The sequence below is a fragment of the Poromitra crassiceps genome (genome assembly GCF_964638095.1).
Source record: "Poromitra crassiceps genome assembly, chromosome: 15".
In the NCBI taxonomy this organism is placed as follows: domain Eukaryota; kingdom Metazoa; phylum Chordata; class Actinopteri; order Beryciformes; family Melamphaidae; genus Poromitra; species Poromitra crassiceps.
Genome location: NC_139634.1, coordinates 14,202,207 through 14,227,206, shown reverse-complemented (window position 1 = coordinate 14,227,206; position 25,000 = coordinate 14,202,207). Strand labels below are relative to the sequence as shown.

The following is a 25,000-nucleotide window of genomic DNA, read 5'->3' as shown; positions in this document are numbered from 1 at the left end:
GCAGAGGGAGGTGTAACTGGCAGGACGAGGTGTAACAGGCAGGATGAGGTGTAGCGGGCAGGACGAGGTGTAACGGGCAGGACGAGGTGTAACAGGCAGGATGAGGTGTAACGGGCAGAGGGAGGTGTAACAGGCAGGACGAGGTGTAACGGGCAGGATGAGGTGTAACAGGCAGGACGAGGTGTAACGGGCAGGATGAGGTGTAACGGGAAGGACGAGGTGTAACGGGCAGAGGGAGGTGTAACAGGCAGGATGAGGTGTAACAGGCAGAGGGAGGTGTAACGGGCAGGACGAGGTGTAACGGGCAGGACGAGGTGTAACAGGCAGGATGAGGTGTAACGGGCAGGAGAGCCAGACCACACTTTGTGTCTGTGGCGTCAAACTTGGCCGCCAAGGCGGCAGCCACCGTCGCTAGTCAGGCATCGTCGTGGTAACAGCAGCGTCACCGTAGAAACCACAGACTGATGTCATCTGAGGCAACTGTGTGCCAGCGGTTACTGATGCTTCTGTCCTCACAATACCCTGTGTGTGTGTGTGTGTGTGTGTGTGTGTGTGTGTGTGTGTGTGTGTGTGTGTGTGTGTGTGTGTGTGTGTGTGTGTGTGTGTGTGTGTGTGTGTGTGTGTGTGTGTACTGGCTTCTTGATTATAGCTATTTATGATTTACTCATATGGACATTTTTTCAATGAGTTTTGGTATATTTTGTGGGTGTTTTAGCAAAGACACAAAGGTACAAATCAGGACTGCAGTCATAACAGCCTAAGTCAAGTCCAACACAAACCCAAAGACTATGTCATTTTTTATATCAAGCCAAGCCCCCAAAAACTGTATTCCCCTCCAGCCATGGCTGCTCAAATCCCACATAGTCACAGCCACACGTCCTCTATCTGTTGAGCACCATGGCCGTGCCACAGGAGTAGTTAGGGGTTGTGTGCCTTGATCTCTAGTATTTTACAGTAAATCCTACGGTCCACATTTATGTAAAGAAACACTTTATTCCCAGGTATGTTGGACATTATCTTCACTGTGAAGTCAAGAATTTTCCCTAAAAGTATTTTGTTGACAAGGGGGAATGGATTTGATCATTTGTCCTAGTAAACAGGATGCAAAGATACAGCTCATTTACATTTGTTATATTTTAGGTGACACTCTCATCCAGAGTGACTTACAGTGAGTGAGCAAGTAGGAGTTCAGTGCCTTGCTCATGGACACTTCAGCAGGACACATGGACAATTGGCTATTGGGGGAATTGAGCCTGTGATATTGGTTCCCTGTGACCCCATTTTAAATATGAATACACGGGCTAGCTAGGCATCCTGTCCGATCCTGCACACTTTCCTTACCGCCCAACCCCCCCCACCTCTTTTCCCCCAGATTTGTACTGTTACTGTATTGTCCTCGTGCGGCTGCTGCTATGCCTGAACGCTGATATTTGCGACGATGTTTCATGCTGTCAACTAGTCCGTTTATTCTAAATCCAGAGAACGCCTTACCGTCGCAGGTGAAGTCGGGATTGGCCACGTCCTGGATGGGGATCTCCTTGAGGAAGGCTGGCTTCTGACAGCGAGGGTTTCCACTGACCACCCTGGTCTTCTTCAGCCAGTGACCGAGCCAGGCCAGGTGGCAGTCACACACATACGGGTTGGACAGGAGGTTACTGTGGAGCGAGAGAGGAGGAGTCACACACATACGGGTTGGACAGGAGGTTACTGTGGAGCGAGAGAGGAGGAGTCACACACATACGGGTTGGACAGGAGGTTACTGCGGAGCGAGAGAGGAGGAGTCACACACATACGGGTTGGACAGGAGGTTACTGTGGACCGAGAGAGGAGGAGTCACACACATACGGGTTGGACAGGAGGTTACTGTGGAGCGAGAGAGGAGGAGTCACACACATACGGGTTGGACAGGAGGTTACTGTGGACCGAGAGAGGAGGAGTCACACACATACGGGTTGGACAGGAGGTTACTGTGGAGCGAGAGAGGAGGAGTCACACACATACGGGTTGGACAGGAGGTTACTGTGGAGCGAGAGAGGAGGAGTCACACACATACGGGTTGGACAGGAGGTTACTGTGGAGCGAGAGAGGAGGGAAGCATTGAGGCTGCTGAGTGAAAATGCGCAAAGAAATCCACTTCAGTGTTGGAAAGGGGTGGATCACGGCAATCATAGCTTTAATACACTCATGTTTTTACATGTTTTCATCTGGGTATAAAATGGTAGAAATTGATTATAAAGTGCTCCATTAAATGTTAAATGGTTGTTAGATGTCATACAACGCATAATTTCAACCTGCTCATAAAGTGCCCCTTGCTCTTAAGTGTTGTAAGTGTGTGTGTGTGTGTGTGTGTGTGTGTGTGTGTGTGTATGTAAAAAGTTAAAAATAAAAGAAAATAAGAGTGCTATCTGGTTTCTCATGGACCCCTTGCGTGGGATCCCAGGGACGGTATCTCTTACATGCATATGGGAACCTTATGCAACTGGTAGCACAACGTAATACTTAATGTTGATGATATACGTGTTTATTTTATTAAAAAAAATGTTTTCCTGTGTCTGAGCCTGTTTGTCTTGTTTCTGTGTTATTCAAAAAAGTTGAAAATATATATATATATATAAAAAAAAACTTCAAATGTTAACAATGAACAGTGCAGCACAATGTTGTTTCGATTGTTTTATGCTTAAGTTTAATGCTTAATAAATGTTTTAACGGAAAAAAAGAATGGAAGAATTTAGCTACCCCACCCCTGACATTGTATGTTGAAATGTTTGCTTAAATCAATTGTTAATGCATTGAAGCAAGCGACAACAACCACGTGGCAAAAAATCTGGAGTCACGACTAATTCATAGGGCCCATAGTCCCATAGTAACCATAGTCCCATAGTAACCATAGTGCCATTGTAACCAATGGTGCCATAGTAACCATAGTCCCATAGTAACTATAGTGCCATAATAACCATAGTCCCATAGGACCCATAGTGCCATAGTAACAGACCATAATCCCATAGTAACCATAGGATCCATAGTGCCATAGTAACCAATGTTAGACTGTAGCTAACAAACTAATGGGAAGAAACTGAAGGAGAGAAAGAAAGAGAGCAAAATTTAAGAGAGCGAGAGCAAGGTAATTACAGAAATAATTTCTAATGTAAAACTATTAACGATTAACAATTATTTGCTATACAGCTATTACGTCTTTTACTTTGCATTTTATAATTTACAATTTGAAAATTGTCTTTCTGTCTGCTCCATATTTATTGTTATTGCTCTGAAAGACAAATTCCTCATTTGTAACATGTTTACTCACTATGGCTATTAAACAAATCTGGAATTACAATCGACTATAGAGCTAATTACTCTTGTGTATTGTATTGATGTTTATGTATCACGGTGTTTTGCACACTGCTTAGGCCATATTGTTTTGTTTTCTCAGCCATGGCATTAAGAACTCTTTGAATTGAAATTAATTTAGATGGAAGACAAACAGGGGAGGGGTGGCGACGGAATGATGAGAGGAAAATGGAAAAGGTTAGTTAGTTATTATAATTTAGTTTTTTTTTTCATTTTGTGGTGTCTAAGTACAATATAGCTAGAGAGAGAGAGAGAGAGGTGGGGCAAAGGAAGATACCTTGTGAGGAAGATAGAAAGAGAGAAAAGGTTATCTGTTCATTTCATTCATTTTCATTTCTGCCTCAGTTCATCTCTCACTTTATTTTGATGTCTTTGTAATATTGTTCATGCGTATTGATGTGGAACTTAATCTAAACTCAATTAAATGTGGGGTAGAGTAGGAGGTGTTAATGGCACGTGCTGGAGAAGAGATAATACTTCAAGCTGATGTAGGCGACTCCACTTTGACAGAAGTTTGAGGACTTCATATCCTGAAACCTGATGATGTTGAACTGTGCTTTCTTTAGACCTCATTTTTACGCTGCTTGCAGCCGCATCGTTGAGACCAGCTTTCCTCCAATGGCATATTCCCTGCTGTTTTTATACGTGCAAGTTTTGTCTTTCATTCTCACATTTTGATTGGTCAGTTCCTGATTTCCTGTCACTGATCAAATCTGAACACGTAAAAGTAATTTGGACAAATAGGACAAGTCTCAATTAGGGATGCTTTTGCAGGCCCAGTTGTGATTTATGCTGATACAATCGGTGTATTTTTTTTTTTACATAAAGTTCTTGCTCAGTGCTGTTTTAAACTGATGCAAATGCCTCTTCATGAAATGTAAACACAAAAATGGGAGACATGCTTCACAGCTGGAAAGCATCTCCTATTCACCACGCCCACTTTTTCTCTCTTCCGCATTACACGCAATTGTATTTGTTCTTCCGGTTCAGCGCTAGTTGGCGGCCAATTGCAAAACAAAACGTCACTATAATAATGACTGAAGTTTTCAGAATTAAGCTACACTGCGGCCAACTTCAGTTACATGTTCATAGCGTTACTGCTGCGAGGAGCCGATGGATGTACCCGGTCGGCATTTAACGTTAGTTACAAAAGCACGTCGACAGTGTTTTCTCACTGCCAGTAGCCTACAGTAGGGTTTGACAGATAGCTGGTCCGACCGGTGTCAGCACAGCCAGCGCTCCCAGTCCTCGCTGCTCGTTAAATATTTCCAAATAGGCGTTATTCTGATAAACTGGTCACATATATGTTACATTCTCACCCGAAAAATATTAAAACTTTAAAACTGTGTTGTTGTTTTTTTGCTTCAAAACAGCTTTTTGGCAAGTCTAAAAATGACTACAGTAGGCGTAATCTACTTCCGTGTCTAAAATCGGAAAGACGATTACAAAATGACGTCACGCAGAAGCGTCCTTGTATGGGCAAAGAATAAGGTGAATAAGGCAACATTGTAACTTTTGTGAATTGCTGCACTACTCTACTCATTTGGTCACGGCAACAGAACATGGTGTTTTCTCTGCTCGCCCACAGCCTGTTCTCAAACAAGCACATGTGAGGAGGAAAGTTGGGAAATGAGAGTTTAATACTTGGACATTAGAAAGCTACACAAATCTCTTAATTAATGATGATGGCTTGCTTCCACATGCTGTGTGGAAATGTGCAGGTGGCAGACTGGCTTTCACCACATCTGCTGCTAAGCTAATAAAGCTGCGTCTTGCTGCTGGTGCTACAATATGAATGGTGTATCGCTATAGATAGGGACAAGTTATTTCCTCATTTCCTTGTAATGAATTGACCTTACTGTGGCAATAAAGCTAAGCTAAATCCCTTCCTTCCCTGCAATGTGTTCATCTTTTAATTAGATGGACAAACTCTGTCGGGAAACAATGCATTAACAAATGAGAGAGACAGAGAGAGAGAGAGAGAGAGAGACACGCAGAGAGAGAGAGAGAGACAGAGAGAGACACAGAGAGAGAGAGAGACAGAGAGAGAGAGAGAGACACGCAGAGAGAGAGAGAGACAGAGAGAGACACAGAGAGAGAGAGAGACAGAGAGAGAGAGAGAGACACGCAGAGAGAGAGAGAGAGACAGAGAGAGAGAGAGACACGCAGAGAGAGAGAGAGAGACAGAGAGAGACACACAGAGAGAGAGAGAGAGAGAGAGAGACAGATAGAGAGAGAGAGAACGGTGGGATTTGAAGACAAATGGAGAGCAGATAAGGAAATGAACAAAGGACGAGTGATGAAGAGAGGCTGCATGAATACAAGTGCCCAGATTTCTGTCACATGTCCAAAGAGGCACGTGTTGCATGCAAAATCAAGCGCTACTAAAAGGGCACTGCAAAACAAATGCTGAGAACAACATAGAAAAATGACAGACAAAGAGCGGAGACGAGGGAGAAATAATCCTCGTCCATGTGACTAGACATAATCATGTGACTAGACATAATCATGTGACTAGACATAATCATGTGACTAGACATAATCATGTGACTAGACATAATCACAAACATTTACTCAACAATACACATCCAGCCATCCTGTCTGGGTGATGAGAAGAGGGAGAAAGGAAGGAAGGAGGGATGGGTTGAAAGAGAGAGTAAAGAGGATGCGGGCGGAGGGAGACGTTGTTGGCGCGCCGTGCGTGCGTGTAAGAAAAAAAACGAATGTTTTATTGAGCTGATAAAATCTATTATTTATAACGTCCACTTCTGGGTGGTCAGAGGATTGAAGAAACACACACACACACACACGCACATGCACACGCACACACTGCTTTCTCTCTCCTCCCTCCCTTAGCGCTCTCTCTCATTCCTAACGGTAATATTATATGGCAAGATAATGCTTGCCATAACTTTCCTTCATGGTGGTTGTTTCTATGCTGCCCTACACAAAGAGGCTGAACACTCCCCCCCCCCCCCCCCCCCACACACACACACACACACACACACACTTCAGAATGTTTGCTATCCAAGATTATCAACAAACTCACACACACACACCCATACAGTACAGTACACTGTGCCTTTGTAGCAGCAGGTGTGTAGCAGCCTCTCAGAGAATATTGTTGATCCTCTTTGGTGGTGGGCGGACATGCTGAAATGTGTGTGTGTGTGTGTGTGTGTGTGTGTGTGTGTGTGTGTGTGTTTGTGTGCGTGTTCTGTGCGCAGATGAAACGTATGTAGCTTTCATAGCAAATGTCCTGGGATCCAGACCAATCTAGTCGATAATGATGGAGAGCATCTGTGAGGACAGCAGCGCCCCGAGAGCAATACGAGTGTGTGTGTGTGTGTGTGTGCGCGTGATGGTAGATAACTCCCATGGCAGGGCAAGGGATAGACAGAGAAGCAGAGAGAGAGAGAGAGAGAGAGAGAGAGAGAAGGGGGAGAGAGCAAGAAAGAGAGAAGAGGGAGAGACACACTCGAAGACAGGAAGAGAGATATTGGTGAGACATGTTGAGAGATAGCAGGTGTATCAAATAAAAAAAAGAAGAGGAGAGAAAGTGATGGAGGGAGGGAGGGAGGAAGGAGGGAAGGGAGGTATGACTCACATGGTAGATAGGGAGTGCAGGGTGGAGAAGGCTCCCGGGGCGATGCTGGAGATCCGGTTGTCGTACAGCGACAGCAGACGCACCGAGCTCAGACCCGTAAAGGTGCTGTTGTCTATACAGCTGATCTGGTTGCTCCGCAGCATCCTGAACACAAATGCTAAGTAGTTACTTCTATTTTCACATGTAGCTTTCATTTGAGAATTAAATAAATAAATAAATAAATAAATAAATAAATAAATAAATAAATAAATAAATAAATAAATAAATAGTGGTATTTACAGTACAGTTGCCACTCTGGGGTGTTTCTTCCATTAAAAAGAAAATCAGATTTATTTAAGCTAAAATAAACAGAGGGCTGATAAATCAAGAATCAAATCAGTAATGTGTTAATTGGAACACGCACAAAACCGCACTTGAGTATTTTTTCTTCTTTTCCTTGAGCAATTCTACTTTTCAATTCTAGAATTCTAGACATTTTTCTCTGTCTTTAGAAACATGTTGGCATACGAAACAGGGGTACAGCTACTTGAGTGAAATAGCTGAGAACTCTTTCCACCTTTGTATCTTTGTGGCCAGAATGTTTGGCGGGATAAAGACATAGATAAAGACAAAGAGAAAGAAAGAAGATTCATAATGAGACAAATAAAAAAGAAAGCAGGGCTAAATTCAAACCAGACTCCATAATGACAACAACGACAGAGTCTGTAATATGGCATTACCCTTTGACGTACGGACATGTGAGACCGGGCTAACTGAGTTAGTTAGCATTTGCAATCTCTGGGATGCGCTAACCCAGTTAGCAAGGCTATTACTGGAGCAGGGAGCCTCTTAACCTAATACAGATACAGCCATGATGGCATTAGTGAGTCATTAGCCAGCATATATATACATGATAGCGTTAGCTAGTCATTAGCCAGCATACACAGACAACATAACATTAACCCATGGTTTCTTCAAACTATGGACTATACACCAAAATTGGATACTGGACTGGTAGGTCCGGAAATAACAATAGTTCATCGTAAGCCTTGGGTCTAGGGTGAGAGACTACTGTAAGTTTCATATTTGGGTCAGGTACTGAAGAAGTTCAAAAGGGCCAAGTTAGCCTGTCGCTAGCACAGGTCATATATAGTCTGGATGCGGGTAAGGCAAGCATCTGTTCGCATCGAGAACCATTTGATGACCATGAGTGAGAAAAATGTAATTCAGACAGTGAATGACATAATGCTATAATAGCATGCTTTAGCCTGCTGTACAAACAGGCCACTAGTCGCATACATACAGTAGGCTACTTACATAGTTTTGAGTCCGATGAGGCCTCTGAACATGCGTCCCAGCAGTGCGGTTAGCTTGTTGCCTGTCAGCAGCAGCTCCAGAACTCCACCCGCCCCATCAAACGCACCCTCACGGATGTCCCGCAACTTGTTGTTGCTCAGGTTACTGCAGGGAGGAGCAGGCAAATGTATTAAATGCACTCACATGTGTTTAGCATGGGTTTAGCATGTGTGTGTTTAGCATGTGTTTAGCAGGGCACTAACCACTACTGCATTCTAGTAGGCATCGACTACTCCCAAACAGTAGTCGACTAGTTGACTATTCGACAAGTCACGGGAGATGTATCATATATTTTTCACCCATTAAAATGATCAATTATCATCAAAAAGGTCTCAAAGGTCTCAAAGCTCTCTCTCACAACACACACACACACACACACACACACACACACACACACACACACTTAAATAAAAAGGCCACAGACATCAGCTGAAGGTGATCATTATCTCTGTTTATCACACACACAATGAAAAAACATTTTAATGAAAAGAGAACATTGGCTCCACGGACAATAACTTGAGATGATATCTACTGTATATATATCTGTATCACAACTAGTTTTCAATCACAGCTTTGTGCTGCCTCTTATCAGCTTTATAGAGGAGAGATAAGTGGATAGGAAAGTTGAGAAGGGAAATGAAGACATGAGACAAAATGATTGGATCAGGGAGGAGAGGGAGATATCAGGGGAGCGGACAGGTGAAGAAAGGAGAGAAGAGGAGAGGAGAGGAAACGGGAGGAGAGGAGAGAGGAGACGACAGGAGAGGAGAGGGGAGGAGAGATGGAGGTAAATGGAAATGAGCTCGGGCCAATCTATATTGTCGGTGACACTGCTAGATGGTTAGCAATTTCCTCTCCAATAAATCAACCGCTGGTCTCTGCTCTGTCTTCCAATATCTCGCTGTGACACACACACACGCACACGCGCAGGCGCACGCAGGCGCGCGCACGCACGCACACACACACACACACACACACACACACACACACACACACACACACACACACACACCTAGAGTAGGCTGTAGATAAGCAGCCTGTAAATCGGAAGTGAAGGCTCATCTCCTATTTAATATTCACTTCCTCCAAACCTCCCATCCGCTCCCTCACTCCTCTTCATCTTCAGCTGCTCCTCTTCCTCCCTCTCTTTCATTTCTTTTCCCTATTCATTCATGTCCCATCTGCATGTATTCATCTCATCTATACTGTCCCCTTCCTTCCTTCCTACATCCTCTCTATCCTCCCTTATCTCTGTTTTACTTGATCCTACATCTCTCCTCTCTATCCTCCCTTATTTATAGGAATCGTGTCCTAAACAGCTGAACCTGCCTTCCTTCGAACAACAAACTTCCTCCTCTCCTTCTTCAGTCCCATCTATCCCCTTCATTCCCTTTCAGAGGAGGAATTGGGTGAATGACCCCATCAGACATGAGAAGAAGGAGAGACATTATTTTGGAAAGCATACATACATCTTCTTCAGGTTGGGCAGCTTCTTAAACGTCCCTGTAGCCTCCAGGACTGCAATTTCATTGTCGTTTAACCGCCTAGAGAGACAGAGACAGAGAAAAGGACTTTGACTTCCATTCTTTCGTCAAACAAACGGCTTAAAAATCAACGTGTGCGCATGCGCGCACACACACACACACACACACACACACACACACACACACACACACACACAAATGCACAGAACACAAGACGGAAGAGAGAGTCAGAATGAAGGTTAACAGGCCCTCTGTGACTGTTGACGTATGAATGCAGCACAACATCGGAATGTCCAGGGAAGAAAATGACAGCATAGATATGAGATAGGAAGAAAAGAGAAGAAAAGAGAAGAGAACAGAAGAGAAGAGAATAGAAAGTAATCAATCTTTTCTATGTGGACATCAATACCCCACACTGCCCTAAGCCAATACAAAACAGTTAGAGAGATAGGCAGCTAGTTTGCTGTATTTAGGTAGACCTAATTTCTACTAAAATCAGCTGCTCAAAGGGCGCTCGGTCTCTCTCTCTCTCTCTCGGTCAAGAGAGAGAGACTAAGATAGTCTCTTGATTTTAGCTGGAGGGGCTAATGTCTAATGAGAGAACAAATCACTCCTAATGTATTGTGTAATGTCCATTTACTGTATTTTCAACTCACACAATATATATGAAACATTGTTACTCTCCCTATGTTGTGATCTAGAGTCTTCAATTTAATCTCAAAATGTATAGTGCATTCTTGTTAAAGCCAATTAACACTCTTAACTGTTTGGATTTTATACGTTTTGCTCACTTTAAAGGCATATGTCAATCATTTGATGGCCTGTGGGAAGGAGGGAGTCAGAGAGAGAGAGAGAGAGAGAGAGTGAGGGAGAGAAGGAGAGAGAAAGAATGAATGATAAGCCCACAGCTCAGCTACAACCTCCCCTGATTTCCCCTGATAAAGGCATTGTAGAGGGCACAACTGGTGTGTGTGTGTGTGTGTGTGTGTGTGTGTGTGTGTGTGTGTGTGTGTGTGTGTGTGTGTGTGTGTGTGTGTGTACACACACATGCACACGTTTGTCGCCTTCGAAAACCCACTGGTTGGTTGTGTTCTTAGGGGCGAGAGAGAGTTTGATGTGCCCTCGAACCAACCGTGAAGGACAAAATGTAGCTTTTCTGACAGAAAAAACACCCTGCGAGCAACTAGAGAGAAGGAGTGTGGAGAGGGATTAGGGATGAAAGGAGAGAGAGAGAGAGAGAGAGAGAGAGAGAGAGAGGGAGATAGAGAGAGGGAGAGAGGGGGAGAGAGAGAGGGGGGGAGGAGAGAGAGAGGGAGAGAGCGAGAGAGAGGGAGAGAGAGAGAAAGAGAGAGAGAGATAGGGGGAGAGAGAGATAGGGGCCAATGGTCCGTGGCATCCTGGCACTATTAGTTATCTAAAGTGGGAGCCATGGTAGAAAGCGGTGGCATCATGCTGTAACGCTGCAGTGGTAGACATCTTTGATTCTGCACAGATCCTCCATTAGCAGCACAGTTGAAGCCGTGGTAGAAAAGCTCCGTTCTTCATGGAGCTTTTTGAAGCAGCCAGTGATGACCTTTGACCTTACACTTTGCTTCTGGCTGCATCCCGAGTTCCTCCCTGGAAACATGAGCGTGTTGCATCTTCCAGCAGGAAGCAGGAAGCAGCCACTGAAAGCTGTGTGGGACTTCTCTTCCCTCTATTGATTCTTTTCACACTTTGAATTGAATTGTGTGCTTATTGAGGCTTTGTCCTTTTCTCTTTCAAATCAGATGACACTCATGTCATTGAATTTAATGTCATGTTGGTCACATTTTACAATAAGGGGGTACATTAATTAGGGGTCAATTAATGCTTACTAATAATTAACTAACCAACCCTTAATTAATAACAGTTAAATAATGTGTCTAGTAATCATTTACTAGTGGTGTTCATGTTAACTAAGTATTAATTTCTACATTATTTAATAGTTTAATGGTTAGGGCTAGTTAATGGTTAGTGTTGCCTATTAATTATTATTAAGCATGAACAAACCATCAATTGATTGAGTTTTACCGTAATGTTTTTATTTTATGAATTATGAACAGCTACCAAGTTTTAAAACATTTTTCTTTTGATCAGATTACTGTATTCCTGTTGTTAGCTGTGTTAGAATACAGTATTCCTCTTTCCATATTTTGTCTTTCAGTAACTTTTATTTTATTATTTTAAGATTTATTTATTTTTTGGTGGGGGGGGGGGGTTGTTTCACCTTTGCTAGACTGTTGAGACAGGATAGTACGGTAGGTACACTGTAGACAGAGTGTGGATGCTAAGCCTTTATAGTACACGCTCTATCAGGTGAGCCACCAGTAACTCTAATGAATTCTGAACAGCTGCCCATTTTTTTCACCCTTGTGGTAATCAGATCACTGTGTTTGTGGTAATCAGATCAGTGTGTTTGTGGTAATCAGATTACTGTATTCCTGCTCCATATTTGCCAGTAGCCTACTCCCTAACCTGATCCAGTCTTCAGCAGTGAAATGAATGAGCCATGGGCCTGCTCAGTATTCTAGTGTGAGACCCTTCACCAGACATGATGATGGCTCCTGTGGGACTCCGTGGGAGATGGAAAGACTATTGAGAGGCATTTTGGTCTGGGAGTTAAAAATGAAAAGTGACGCTGATGATTCTGCTCCGAGAGAAAGAGAGAGGGGGAGGGAGGGAGAAAGAGAGAGATGGAGACAGAGAGAGAGAGAGAGAGAGAGAGAGAGAGAGGAAGATGGGTGCATTGCTTGTGTGAACTTTTGCGTGCCTTTGCATATATGCATGCCCACATGCTTGTATGTATGTATGTATGCGCCTGTGTGTGTGTGTGTGTGTGTGTGTGTGTGTGTGCGTGCATGCGTGTGTGTGTGTGTGTGTGTGTGCGCGCGCGTGTGTTTGCATGCAATCTGGGCACCCAGAGTATATCAGTCTGACAACTAATAGACTATGGGACAGACAGCCCATATTTCAGGGTTTCTGATGTAGAGCGGATGTCCGCGCCAAAACTTCTGCGTCTGTCGTGGTTTATAGTCCGACGACGTCTCGCATGTAGTTATGTGTTTATAGAGGTTAGCTGAAATGTCCTACAAAATCAATTACCTCCAACTGCATTCTGGTGTCACTCAGACTGTAAACCTCGACCGCGGCGGACGGGAGAGGAAGTCTTGGCGCAGACGTCTGCTCAATACCGGAAACCCCGAAATAGCCATCTGTCCCAGAGTCTCAAAGTCATCAGACTGATAGACTCTGGGTTCCCAGATTGGTTTGCATGTGACTGCATGTGTGTGTCTGCTAACCTAACCTACACCTGTTGGCCACTCACCTGTTGGTCATGACACTTGTCTCTTGACAAACATGATTTTTGACTGAAAAAAGTGTCATATTTTGACTGTCTATTTGCAGAATTTTGTAATGTCATGGACTCTCCCGCAATGTGATTCGATAATGTATTGCAAGGTCGCTTCAAGGTTTCATCGATCAGGGCAGCTATTTCATCGGGGATGCCATGTTTGCAGAGGATGCGAACAAACCTGACATCATCTTGTTACCATGGAGATGACATCACATACCATTTCAGACATCTTTCCCCAAGGTATAAATGCAGCAAACCGACTCGCACGTCGGTGGTGAGTTCAGGTAAAGAGGAAGGAGAGTTGACTCACAGGTCGGTGGTGTGTTCAGGTAAAGAGGAAGGAGAGTTGACTCACAGGTCGGTGGTGTGTTCAGGTAAAGAGGAAGGAGAGTTGACTCACAGGTCGGTGGTGTGTTCAGGTAAAGAGGAAGGAGAGTTGACTCACAGGTCGGTGGTGAGTTCAGGTAAAGGGGAAGGAGACTTGACTCACAGGTCGGTGGTGTGTTCAGGTAAAGAGGAAGGAGACTTGACTCACAGGTCAGTGGTGTGTTCAGGTAAAGGGGAAGGAGACTTGACTCACAGGTCGGTGGTGTGTTCAGGTAAAGAGGAAGGAGAGTTGACTCACAGGTCGGTGGTGAGTTCAGGTAAAGGGGAAGGAGACTTGACTCACAGGTCGGTGGTGTGTTCAGGTAAAGAGGAAGGAGAGTTGACTCACAGGTCAGTGGTGTGTTCAGGTAAAGGGGAAGGAGACTTGACTCACAGGTCGGTGGTGTGTTCAGGTAAAGAGGAAGGAGAGTTGACTCACAGGTCGGTGGTGTGTTCAGGTAAAGAGGAAGGAGACTTGACTCACAGGTCAGTGGTATGTTCAGGTAAAGGGGAAGGAGACTTGACTCACAGGTCGGTGGTGTGTTCAGGTAAAGAGGAAGGAGAGTTGACTCACAGGTCGGTGGTGTGTTCAGGTAAAGGGGAAGGAGAGTTGACTCACAGGTCGGTGGTGTGTTCAGGTAAAGAGGAAGGAGACTTGACTCACAGGTCAGTGGTGTGTTCAGGTAAAGGGGAAGGAGACTTGACTCACAGGTCAGTGGTGTGTTCAGGTAAAGGGGAAGGAGAGTTGACTCACAGGTCAGTGGTGTGTTCAGGTAAAGGGGAAGGAGAGTTGACTCACAGGTCGGTGGTGTGTTCAGGTAAAGGAGAAGGAGAGTTGACTCACAGGTCAGTGGTGTGTTCAGGTAAAGAGGAAGGAGAGTTGACTCACAGGTCAGTGGTGTGTTCAGGTAAAGGAGAAGGAGAGTTGACTCACAGGTCGGTGGTGTGTTCAGGTAAAGAGGAAGGAGAGTTGACTCACAGGTCGGTGGTGTGTTCAGGTAAAGAGGAAGGAGACTTGACTCACAGGTCGGTGGTGTGTTCAGGTAAAGAGGAAGGAGAGTTGACTCACAGGTCAGTGGTGTGTTCAGGTAAAGGGGAAGGAGAGTTGACTCACAGGTCGGTGGTGTGTTCAGGTAAAGAGGAAGGAGAGTTGACTCACAGGTCGGTGGTGTGTTCAGGTAAAGAGGAAGGAGAGTTGACTCACAGGTCGGTGGTGTGTTCGGGGATGTGTGGAGGGATACGGGTCAGTTTGAGGTTGGAGCAGTCCACCACTGTGCCTTCACAGCGACATTTCTCTGGACACACCAGGTCCTGGAAACACTCCCCACTCAGACGGCTACGATAGTCCTCCTGACCTGGAGAGGAGAGAGAGAGAGAGAGAGAGAGAGAGAGAGAGAGAGAGAGAGAGGTAGGTAGGAATGGAGGAGTTTGGGACGAGTTTGGAGAAAAGAGGCAGACAATTCAGAAACAGAGAAAGGCAAGGACAGTCAGAAAGAAAGAGGGGCAGAAACAGAGACCACCAGACAGATACACAGATGATAGAAGAAACCAAAGAAAGACAGAAAGAGAAGGCATCACAGTTTTCAATATACATTATTTTGTCCCATTTTCACCAGCATTTTCATATGACCATATACATAGATATACGTCTATTGTTCATAAACATAAAAAAAGAACATGGACATTAACACAGATGCAGAATTATAGCCAGAAGTCATCATGCTCTCTCTAAACTGTCACTTCATTATTGGGGTTTGTTTGGAAAATGCTAATTTTGTCCTCATTTCAGCTGCCAGAGGCTGTAAGACATAATTAGCTTGCTGGTCATTTGAAAGACACACATTTGATAGTGAACAGGCAGCATTGGCTGCTGCTGTTCTGCAGGGATGATGCAGGAGAAGGGGGCTTTCTACGCCCGCTACATCCCGCTGTAAATCACATTAACAAACGAGAACCAGGTCACTTTGTGGATGCGGCTTGTAGATAAATGCTGTTGAACCCAGGATGCGTTTGTTGAACAAGGTGTGCCAGAGGCCAGTCTGTTACATAGATACCCAGTTATGTGAGCAGATATGATTTATGGCTGAGAGAGGTCTTTGGAAGAGAGACCTGGTTTACATCATACAGCACTTCTGTTGGCTCGCCAACTTCACTTTGTGATGGTTCTCATGGTTATCGCTGCCTCTCCGTCTCTCTCCCCACCCTTGTTTATCATCTTATTTAATATTTCAGCAATGCTCTCCCTCTCCTATCAGTCTGTCTGTTGGCACACAATCTAATGTTTTCCATCTTTATTCATTCTCTTTATTTCATTCTCTCCATGCTGTGCTGGCGCACTCTCTTCATGGCTCATCTGCTCCCTGTCTGTCCTTGGTTAAACAACCCGGACCACCTATGGTTGTTTGCCATAAACAGGAAGGTGGGAAGGGAGGGAGGGAGGGGAGGGAAGGAGGGAGGGAGGGAGGAAGACAGGGGGGGGGGGGAGGAAAGAATGACGACACCTATTTCTCTTGACAGCAGAGTTTCACTCATTTTTATTAGCATTTTCCCCGGTCTTCCTCACTTGGAACAGAAAAGGGTGAAGGGTTTCTCTAGAGGCGGTGGGATCAGCCATGCCAGTCACTGAAGCACTGCCATGCTATTGGATGATTGGACAGAGGAGGCGGGTGTAGGCCTACCTAGCGTTTGGTTGTGTGTGTGCTTTTGAAGCGCTAAGATGTCAAGCAGAGTTTCTTAGGTCAATTCTTTCCAAAGGAAACAAAGGGACCGGTGGTAGCGTGTGTTGTGGGAGATGATATGAATAATTCAAATTCATGCTAGCAGTGGAGCGATCAAGCTGGATGTGGTTGTTTTTGAACCACTTACATTACCTAAATAGTAGCAAAACAGTTAGACATTGATATTTAATACTGATTATAGGTTATATGAGGTTATATTTCGACTCACTGACTTCCATTCATTTCAACCACAGTTCTGATCCCATGTACCAGAACACAAAAACGCAAACAGACATAAAGCAAGTGTGGAGCCCTTTCTGCTCCAAGGCGTGTGATTGGCTGGGAGAGGTGGGTGTGTCTAGCAGCTCCTTGCGTGTGATTGGCTGGGAGAGGCAGGTGGGCGTGTGCCAGGCGGTCCCTGGCGCTTGACGGAACCATGTGATGTCACAATAGGCGGGGCCACATGGTTAGATCAAGCACAAGAGACAGCTGCACGAACCAATCAGAATGCAGGTCCACACAGGAGGAAGGCGGGGGCAACAGAGAGCTGCACCAATCAGAGGCAGGGTCCATACAGGAAGGAGGGACAACAGAACAGCTGCAGATCCACACAGGAAGGAGGCAGGGCCAGAGAGCTGTCCACCAATAGAGAGAGTGGAGAGGCAGGGAGCCAGAGAGAGGAAGGGGCTGAAGCAAAGAGGACAGCCATAACGAGCTCTGGGAGGGGTTTCTAATCTAGTTACCTCCAATAGCTCAGTGGGCAGAGCATGGTACTAACATTAAAGATTTGCTTACCGCTGGGATCGCCCATGCTAAAAATGTATGTCCTCATAATAATATTGCAAAGCACTTTGGATAAAAGCGTCCAGCATCGGTTATGCTATTTATCATCTGCCCAAGTTAGACTGTGACACACCATTTTAGAAAATAGTGGGGGTGGAAATCTCATGTCAGCAAATGGTCTAACAGGCACATTTCTCAGAGAGCAATGATCTGGATAAGTTGACAGTGATAGAAACCACGGTGTTCATGTTTGTAAGATAATATCGTCTCTTTTCTCCTTCTTTCCCCCCATACCTTCCACTTATTCATTTACAAGTGTTGTTTCTTTCTTTATGTCCTGAGAAGGTGCCCAGTGCCCACTTGAAAAATTGAAATGCCACAAGACCCACACACACACACACACACACACACACACACACACACACACACACACACACACACACACACACACACACACACTTTGTCTACAGTTCCTACACTTACAGTGAGCTCCACTGTAAGTAACACAGGGCATCGCTGCAAAATGATCTGCTTAGTAAAGGGAAGAAATACAATCAAAGTAGTGTAAAAGGCTCCTCCAGAGACTCTCCACTAGGCACAATCCCAGTGCAAATAATATAGAGCTTTACAGAAGGCTGAGGATGGAGAGCTGTGACTGCTTCATGTTGACAGGAGGTCACTTCTTACTCCTGCATTGTCTTGTCAACCATTTATTAGCTTTATTTTGAGAGAGAAAAGCAACAAGATTATTTAACAGGGACAACAAAGTGGAGAGGCAATATGGCCGATCCCTGCTGAGAGAGCTTTGCTTCAATATACTGAGTTGGGTTCTAATTAGTGACCCATGGCTCATATCAAAGAAAAACAGTAAGACACAACTACTAGAGAGTGAGGTGTGTGTGTGTGTGTGTGTGTGTGTGTGTGTGTGTGTGTGTGTGTGTGTGTGTGTGTGTGTGTGTGTGTGTGTGTGTGTGTGTGCGTGTGTGTGAGAGAGAAGTGAGAGAACCCATGCATCAATTTTTAATTATACAGATAATTATACATGTTTGACCTACAGTCTTTGTTAACCCTCAGGTAACTGTGAGTGAGTGAGTGAGTGAGTGAGTGAGTGTGTGCGTGCATGTGTTAATCCCCTACCTGTGCACCTGAACTTCTTGCCTTTGACCTGGCTGATGCGTTTGTTGGCCAGCCGTCGGGGGTGGCTGCAGCGTGCCCCACTGGTCTCAATGGGGTTGTCAAACAGATAGTCTGCCAGCCACTTCAGATGACAGTCACACATAAAGGGATTCTGGGCAAGGTGACTGAGGGGGTGTGTGGGAGGGAGAGAGAGAGAGAGAGGAGAGAGAGAGAGAGAGAGAGGAGAGAGAGAGAGAGAGAGAGAGAGAGAGAGGAGAGAGATAGAGAGAGAGAGAGAGAGAGAGGAGTGAGGTAGAGAGAGAGGAGAGAGAGAGAGAGAGAGAGAGAGAGAGAGGAGTGAGGTAGAGGGGCAGCACGTGGAGGAGGGAGTGAAGGAGTAGAAAAAAGTAGAAATGAAAACCAATGGAGGACTGGATAACAGATGGAGAAACATTAGAGGCAATTCATCAAAAGTTGTTATGTTTATCAAAAGTTGACATGCTTTTCACTATTATAACATACAGTTTCTATATTATATCTCCAGTTTGACTAATTACATGATTCTCTTTAGGTTCTGTATACAAAGGTGTTTCAAAACCCCATAGGAAAACTAGGCCTCTTATTGACAGTTTGGAGATACAAGCCACAATGAGGCGAGCGCAGACACTTACAGCGTCTTGATGGAGCGCAGGGGGGCGAACAGGCCTTTGCTGATGGTCTGCAGCTTGTTGTCGTACAGAGAGAGCAGGTTGAGGTTCTGCAGGTCCTGGAAGGTGTTGACCCTCAGGCAGTTGATCTTGTTGGCGTTGAGCAGCCTGAAACACAGGTGAGAGACCCACTTTGCATTATTGATTTATTCAGCGACATTAGTTTGACTGACTAAAGCTTGATTAGCTCTGTGCACCGACCAGACAAACAGAGACAACAGACAAAACGTGTATTATGCAGATAACACACTGATTCTACGCAAGCCAGCCATATTATTCCACTGCAAAATCATTTTTCTTTTCTCCTGTCCTCTCACTATTTATTTCCCTCTCCTCGCCTCTCCACGATTATATATTCTTTGGCCATGAAAATGAACATTACAGTTTTATATATTCTCATTCTGTGCCGGAACAGGAGGAGCATATCTCCTGTTGGCAGGTGGTTTAATATCTTATTTGGATGATGGGGAAAAGAGAGAAGGAGGCAGAAGAAGGGAGACGCGACGGAAGAAAAATGGAGTGAGACAGATAGAGGACAGGTGAAAATTTAATTTGGACTGATACGGATAGAGACGTACTGTGAGACGGAGGACAGGTGCAAATGGAATTTGGACTGATACGGATAGAGACGTACTGTAAGACACAGAGAGTGGCTGACAGACAGAGAAAATGAGAAACCTAAGAGAAGGGTCAGGTAAATGACAGCAAGGCTTTGCATTTCCTCTCCTTCTCTCCATCACTCACTCCTTTCAGCTCCCCTTCATTAGAACATATAACCATGTTGTCACCTTTTCCCCTCTATTCATATATTTCACTCTATCTATCTCCCTGTCTCTCTTTCACCCTGTCTTTCTCTCGCACACCTCTCTCTCTCTCTCTCTCTCTCTCTCTCACACACACACACACACACCCCTCTCTCTCGCTCTCTCTCTCACACACACACACACACACACACACACACACACACACACCTATCTCTCACACACACACACACACCTATCTCTCTCTCTCACACACACACACACACACACACACACACACACACACACACACACACACACACACACTTCTTTCATTTTCTATGTCTCTGGCCCTCTGACACACTCAGTCCCCCTCCACACCGGTGTCTCTACTTCTACTCTCTCTGTCTTCTAGTCTTTGACAGGTGACTAACTTGGTACAGTGGCTGAGCTTAATCATCTCAAGCATCCTAACGAGTGCCTATACTACTGATACACACACGCGCACACACACACACACATGCACACACACACACGCACACACACACACACGCTGCTCTGCGACATATCCACGCCTCATTAGGCAGCTCACAGGGGGAACTAATGACTTGAAACTGCAGCAGGACAACAAAGCAGTGCAGCAGTAGAAACAGCACGTCGGGAGCTTCGCAAAGCAATAAACACATCTTTGCCAACATGTGGAAAGCCGCCAAAAACCCCATTTTTGACGTGGAGCGAATATTTACACAGAGAGCGCCTGTAAAACCTATTTAAAAGCTAATGGATTTTTTTTTAAATATATCATTTATATGGAAAATACAGCTGTCATTTTCAAATTCCTAATAGACTGACCAACTATTTGGAGATGGGAGGTTTTCATACTGTCAGCGGTGAAATGTGAAAAAGACACATTCACTTCCAACGCCTACTGAGCGAACGTCAACCCCGTTTACATGTGGCACACACACCCCCTTAATGCAAGATTGACCAGTGTTGTGACGAGACATGAATATAAACTAGTCATTCGGTACTTTATTCATTGATTGAAACAGTCACTCAGACACACACACACACTCACACACACAGGGTCTTGAAGTTTCTCCACTAAGCGTCTGTACTACACACACGCAAACATGCTTTATGTGTTTTACGTCAGCACCACCATGACAAGGTGTGGCAGATGACAAGGTGTGGCAGATAGGCTTCCCCAATCAGGAGCTATTTAAATGGTAATGACATCTCATCAGACATACTTGGACAGGAAAACGCACAGTCCACATATCTGCCTGTCTCTCTCTCTCTCCCACCCTGTCTGTCTGCCATCTCACTCTCTCCATCCATCCATCTATCCATCTGCCCATCTCTCTCTCTTTCTCTCTATCTCTCTCTCTCTGCACCATGCATCCAAACGATCCTGCTCAGCCCGTAAAAGGTGTTTGTGGCTTAGATTCACTCATCCTCATTCTCTCTGCTTGGCTTCACTTTACGAGGGACATTAGTGTTTCTGCGGTGGACTGCGGCATTTGCAAGGACCATATGCCCGTACACGGTACCCATGTGCAGCCATTACAGCAGTCACACCGTTTACTGCATGCTGCTCAACTACTGCTGCAGTTTGACTCCACCCCCCCACAAGGAATTATTTAGAAAATGATCAATCAAATTACTCTATCTTTTTTTTTGCCATTGAATGTGACAAGGAATTAATTTTGTGTTATACAATGCAAAATACTAATCTGGTTCTTGTTTAACATTCAAGAATTGTCTGCAGACGCACGCGCACGCACGCACGCACACGCACGCACGCGCACGCACGCACGCACGCACACACGCACACACGCACACACACACACACACACACACACACACACAGAGGATGAAGGATAGACAGAGGATAAATGCATGCAGAGGCTGTAGTAATAACTCCTGAGAGGACGTTGTGTCCTGTGATTACTGCTGAACGGTGACGCGCCTGAACGCCTCGTGTGCCATATACTTTAATATAATACTCGCAAGGCCCTTCTTTGATAGGATTACAGGTACAATAAGCTAGATAAGACTTGCCTGTGACAAGTAACATCACCAAATTACCATAATCACAAAAAAATCATGTTCAAGACTAAATATGAATAGCAAAGTCTGCACACTATGAGGCCCCATTGGCATTATTAGCGCCAAATTAGAAATAAGAAGATTCTGGTAAAATATATTAACTTCAGACATTGGACAACAAGATGGTCATATAATCTATCATGTTACATACTCTAAAGACTGTATTTTAGAAATATTAAAGAGAAAACTCCAGGTAATGTCTCCCTCCCCTAAAACATTAAGTTAGTTTCTAATAAACAACTGCAACTGAGTGTATGGACTGTTAACTTTTTAATATTTGACATTCTAAGATACTGGTACATTCTGCCTCTCTGTTTACCAAGAAGAAAATGTGGAAATATAACGGGACAGAAAATGCATTTAGCATTTTTGGACTGGAAAACAATATTATTGTGCTTCTTGATAATTTCAGCCAGTGTTTGTGTGTCACGATCGATCGTTTATTGAATAATGTATTTCACTGTTAGCCAGAGGGGCCACAAACACAGATACACACATGAAAACAGACCCCACACACCCACACAGACAGACAGACAGACAGACAGACAGACAGACAGACAGACAGACAGTACTTACAGCAGTTGCAGAGAGGCCAGTCCCTCAAACAGTCCTTTGGGCAGCTCAGTGATCTTGTTGCCGTACAGCACGCTGCACAGGACAGTTCAACAACATCATATAAGAAGATACATAGATGTTGTACAGCACGCTGCACAGGACTGTTCAACAACATCATATAAGAAGATACATAGATGTTGTACAGCACGCTGCACAGGACTGTTCAACAACATCATATAAGAAGATACATAGATGTTGTACAGCACGCTGCACAGGACTGTTCAACAACATCATATAAGAAGATACATAGATGTTGTACAGCACGCTGCACAGGACTGTTCAACAACATCATATAAGAAGATACATAGATGTTGTACAGCACGCTGCACAGGACTGTTCAACAACATCATATAAGAAGATACATAGATGTCGTACAGCACGCTGCACAGGACTGTTCAACAACATCATATAAGAAGATACATAGATGTTGTACAGCACGCTGCACAGGACAGTTCAACAACATCACATAAGAAGATACATAGATGTTGTACAGCACGCTGCACAGGACTGTTCAACAACATCATATAAGAAGATACATAGATGTTGTACAGCACGCTGCACAGGACTGTTCAACAACATCATATAAGAAGATACATAGATGCACACTCTCCCTTACATATTAAGTCATACGATAAATACTGTCATTGTTGTGTGAATGTTTATTTATTTATTTATTTAAAAAGGATCCCCATTCGCTGATGCTTGTGGCACCAGCTAATCTTCCTGGGGTCCAAATACAATACTGCAATGCAATACAATACAAGCCTTATATACATACTGTATATACAACATCACATTTGTGTGACGGTTATTCATAGATACATATACATCATATGTGTAACATAACACATTTGCATTTTGGGTTATGCTACTTACATTGTTACACACTATGTACATACATTTGTGAGAAGACATGGGATTTTGCACACATGACGTCTAATGAGTGAGCAGTTAGGCATTCAGTGTCTTGCTAAAAGGCACTTCGGCAGAGATCGACTCTGCCGAAGTGCCTTTTGCTGTTGCTGTTGTGAGCACTGAAGCTGTGACCTTTCAGTTGCAGGTCAGTCTCTCAAACCAGTGGGTCGGCCTGATACAATGAATCCTTTTCAGTATTGTTAATAATTCTCTTTAGTATCAATATCCTTTGCAATTCACATGCTATCCTTGCATGAGCCTGCTGATTAAGACAGGCTAGTTGAAAGGTGCACACTATTTTGTTAGCATGTATTCATATTACTCATCATAGGTGCCTCTGCTGTAAGACAGAAGGAATTAATAACACTGTCATGCTAAATCATAAAGCCCAAAGATCAACCAAGCTGGCCTGTGTGATTTGCAGGTGTATTTCAGTACGGTATCCACCTAATTTCTAGCTGCCATGATGCCTGATGTGAAATATGGCCCCTCCCACCGTTACGTTGTTGACACGGACACAACATCTGCCCGTCTGTAAACCATGTTTCAAAGCTGCAGGCAGGCGAACAGCGAACAGAGCAAATCACATCCAGCTTGGCCAAAAATCTCACAGATAAATATCCAGAGTTGTTCAAAGAGCAACAGAAATAGCGGATGTTATAGATAACATTATTACCTTCCCTCAAATAAGTCGGAGTTTTGAGGAAATGCGCCAGCTGCAACAATCAGTTATGTTCTAGATCGGACCTTGCACCCATAATGACTTTACAGCGGGGCATTGAAAAAGAAGGTGGATAAGGCTTCTTTGTAAATCCTGTATTTAGTCAGGAACATCCCATTGGGAGACAAGATGTCTAACATAGCAGGCTTCTGAATGATATGTTTTAATCATTTGAGCTTGCTGTGTGTTCAAGTCTCAAGTCTTCAGCCCAGCCCGTCCTTTATAAAGCCATGGCTGATATCACCACAAAAGGCTTTCTTTTCAAAGCAAATGAAGCCCTGGATATATGAGCTAGCACTGAAAACGTCATCATGCTCACTCACCCAGCTGGAGAAACCATTGTGGTAAGTCCAACCAAAGAAGTACAACCATCCAAGAAGAAAGGTTGTCTGCACCCTTACCCAAAAACACTGTTACAGGAGGTTTAAAAAACACTGTTACAGGAGGTTTAAAAAACACTGTTATAGGAGGTTTCTTCATTTCAGGATTTTGTATTCACAAGTGTTTTGTCAATGCAGATGATTAAGAGAAAACATCCACAGCACACATGTTTCAGCGCTCAGCCTGTCTTCAGGAGGACCACTGCTGTGGAATCTTCAATCTTCTCATTTGATTCTCACACCCTTGGAATGTCTTTGAGCCTTACTTTGTGTTGCAGTATTGCAGTTGCATTTAATTCACTTGAGAACTTTTGTATTTTGCCACACCACGCCTCAGATGGCTTCCACCCCTTGAGTCGTGCCACTCACTGACATTCCTGTTCCAAAATGAATGACAATGTGTGTGTGTGTGTGTGTGTGTGAGAGAGTGTGTGTGTGTGTGTGTGTGTGTGTGTGTGTGTGTGTGTGTGTGTGTGTGTCTGCATGTGTGAGTGAGAGTGAGTGTGTGTGTGTGTGTGTCTGTGTGTGTGCTCCTGCGTGCCTGTGTGCGTTCAATCTTAACACCCAGCAGAGTTCACCTTGTCTGCCCCTTCTTGTCGCTCTGTCTCATTTTCATGCTCCAGATTGATTCAAATTAAACTGTCCTTCATGTTCTTATCACACTCGCCCTCAGACACA

General features: G+C 44.4%; 2 protein-coding genes across 2 annotated transcripts in view; both read right to left on the bottom strand.

The window, feature by feature from the left end:
- The window catches only part of LOC310790632 (histone H3.2), a gene marked incomplete at its 3' end in the record, with an annotated part of 494,832 nt that overhangs the window by 123,258 nt on the left and 346,574 nt on the right, over positions 1-25,000 (bottom strand). The gene's annotated exons all lie outside the window — the stretch shown is intronic.
- The window catches only part of slit3 (slit homolog 3), a gene marked incomplete at its 5' end in the record, with an annotated part of 417,236 nt that overhangs the window by 60,096 nt on the left and 332,140 nt on the right, over positions 1-25,000 (bottom strand). The window contains 8 exons of the mRNA XM_083652464.1: positions 1,492-1,655; positions 6,956-7,099; positions 8,252-8,395; positions 9,760-9,834; positions 14,721-14,871; positions 18,154-18,317; positions 18,804-18,947; positions 22,268-22,339. Of these exons, the coding sequence (XP_083508590.1) occupies positions 1,492-1,655; positions 6,956-7,099; positions 8,252-8,395; positions 9,760-9,834; positions 14,721-14,871; positions 18,154-18,317; positions 18,804-18,947; positions 22,268-22,339 (1,058 nt within the window). The remainder of the gene's footprint in view (positions 1-1,491; positions 1,656-6,955; positions 7,100-8,251; positions 8,396-9,759; positions 9,835-14,720; positions 14,872-18,153; positions 18,318-18,803; positions 18,948-22,267; positions 22,340-25,000) is intronic.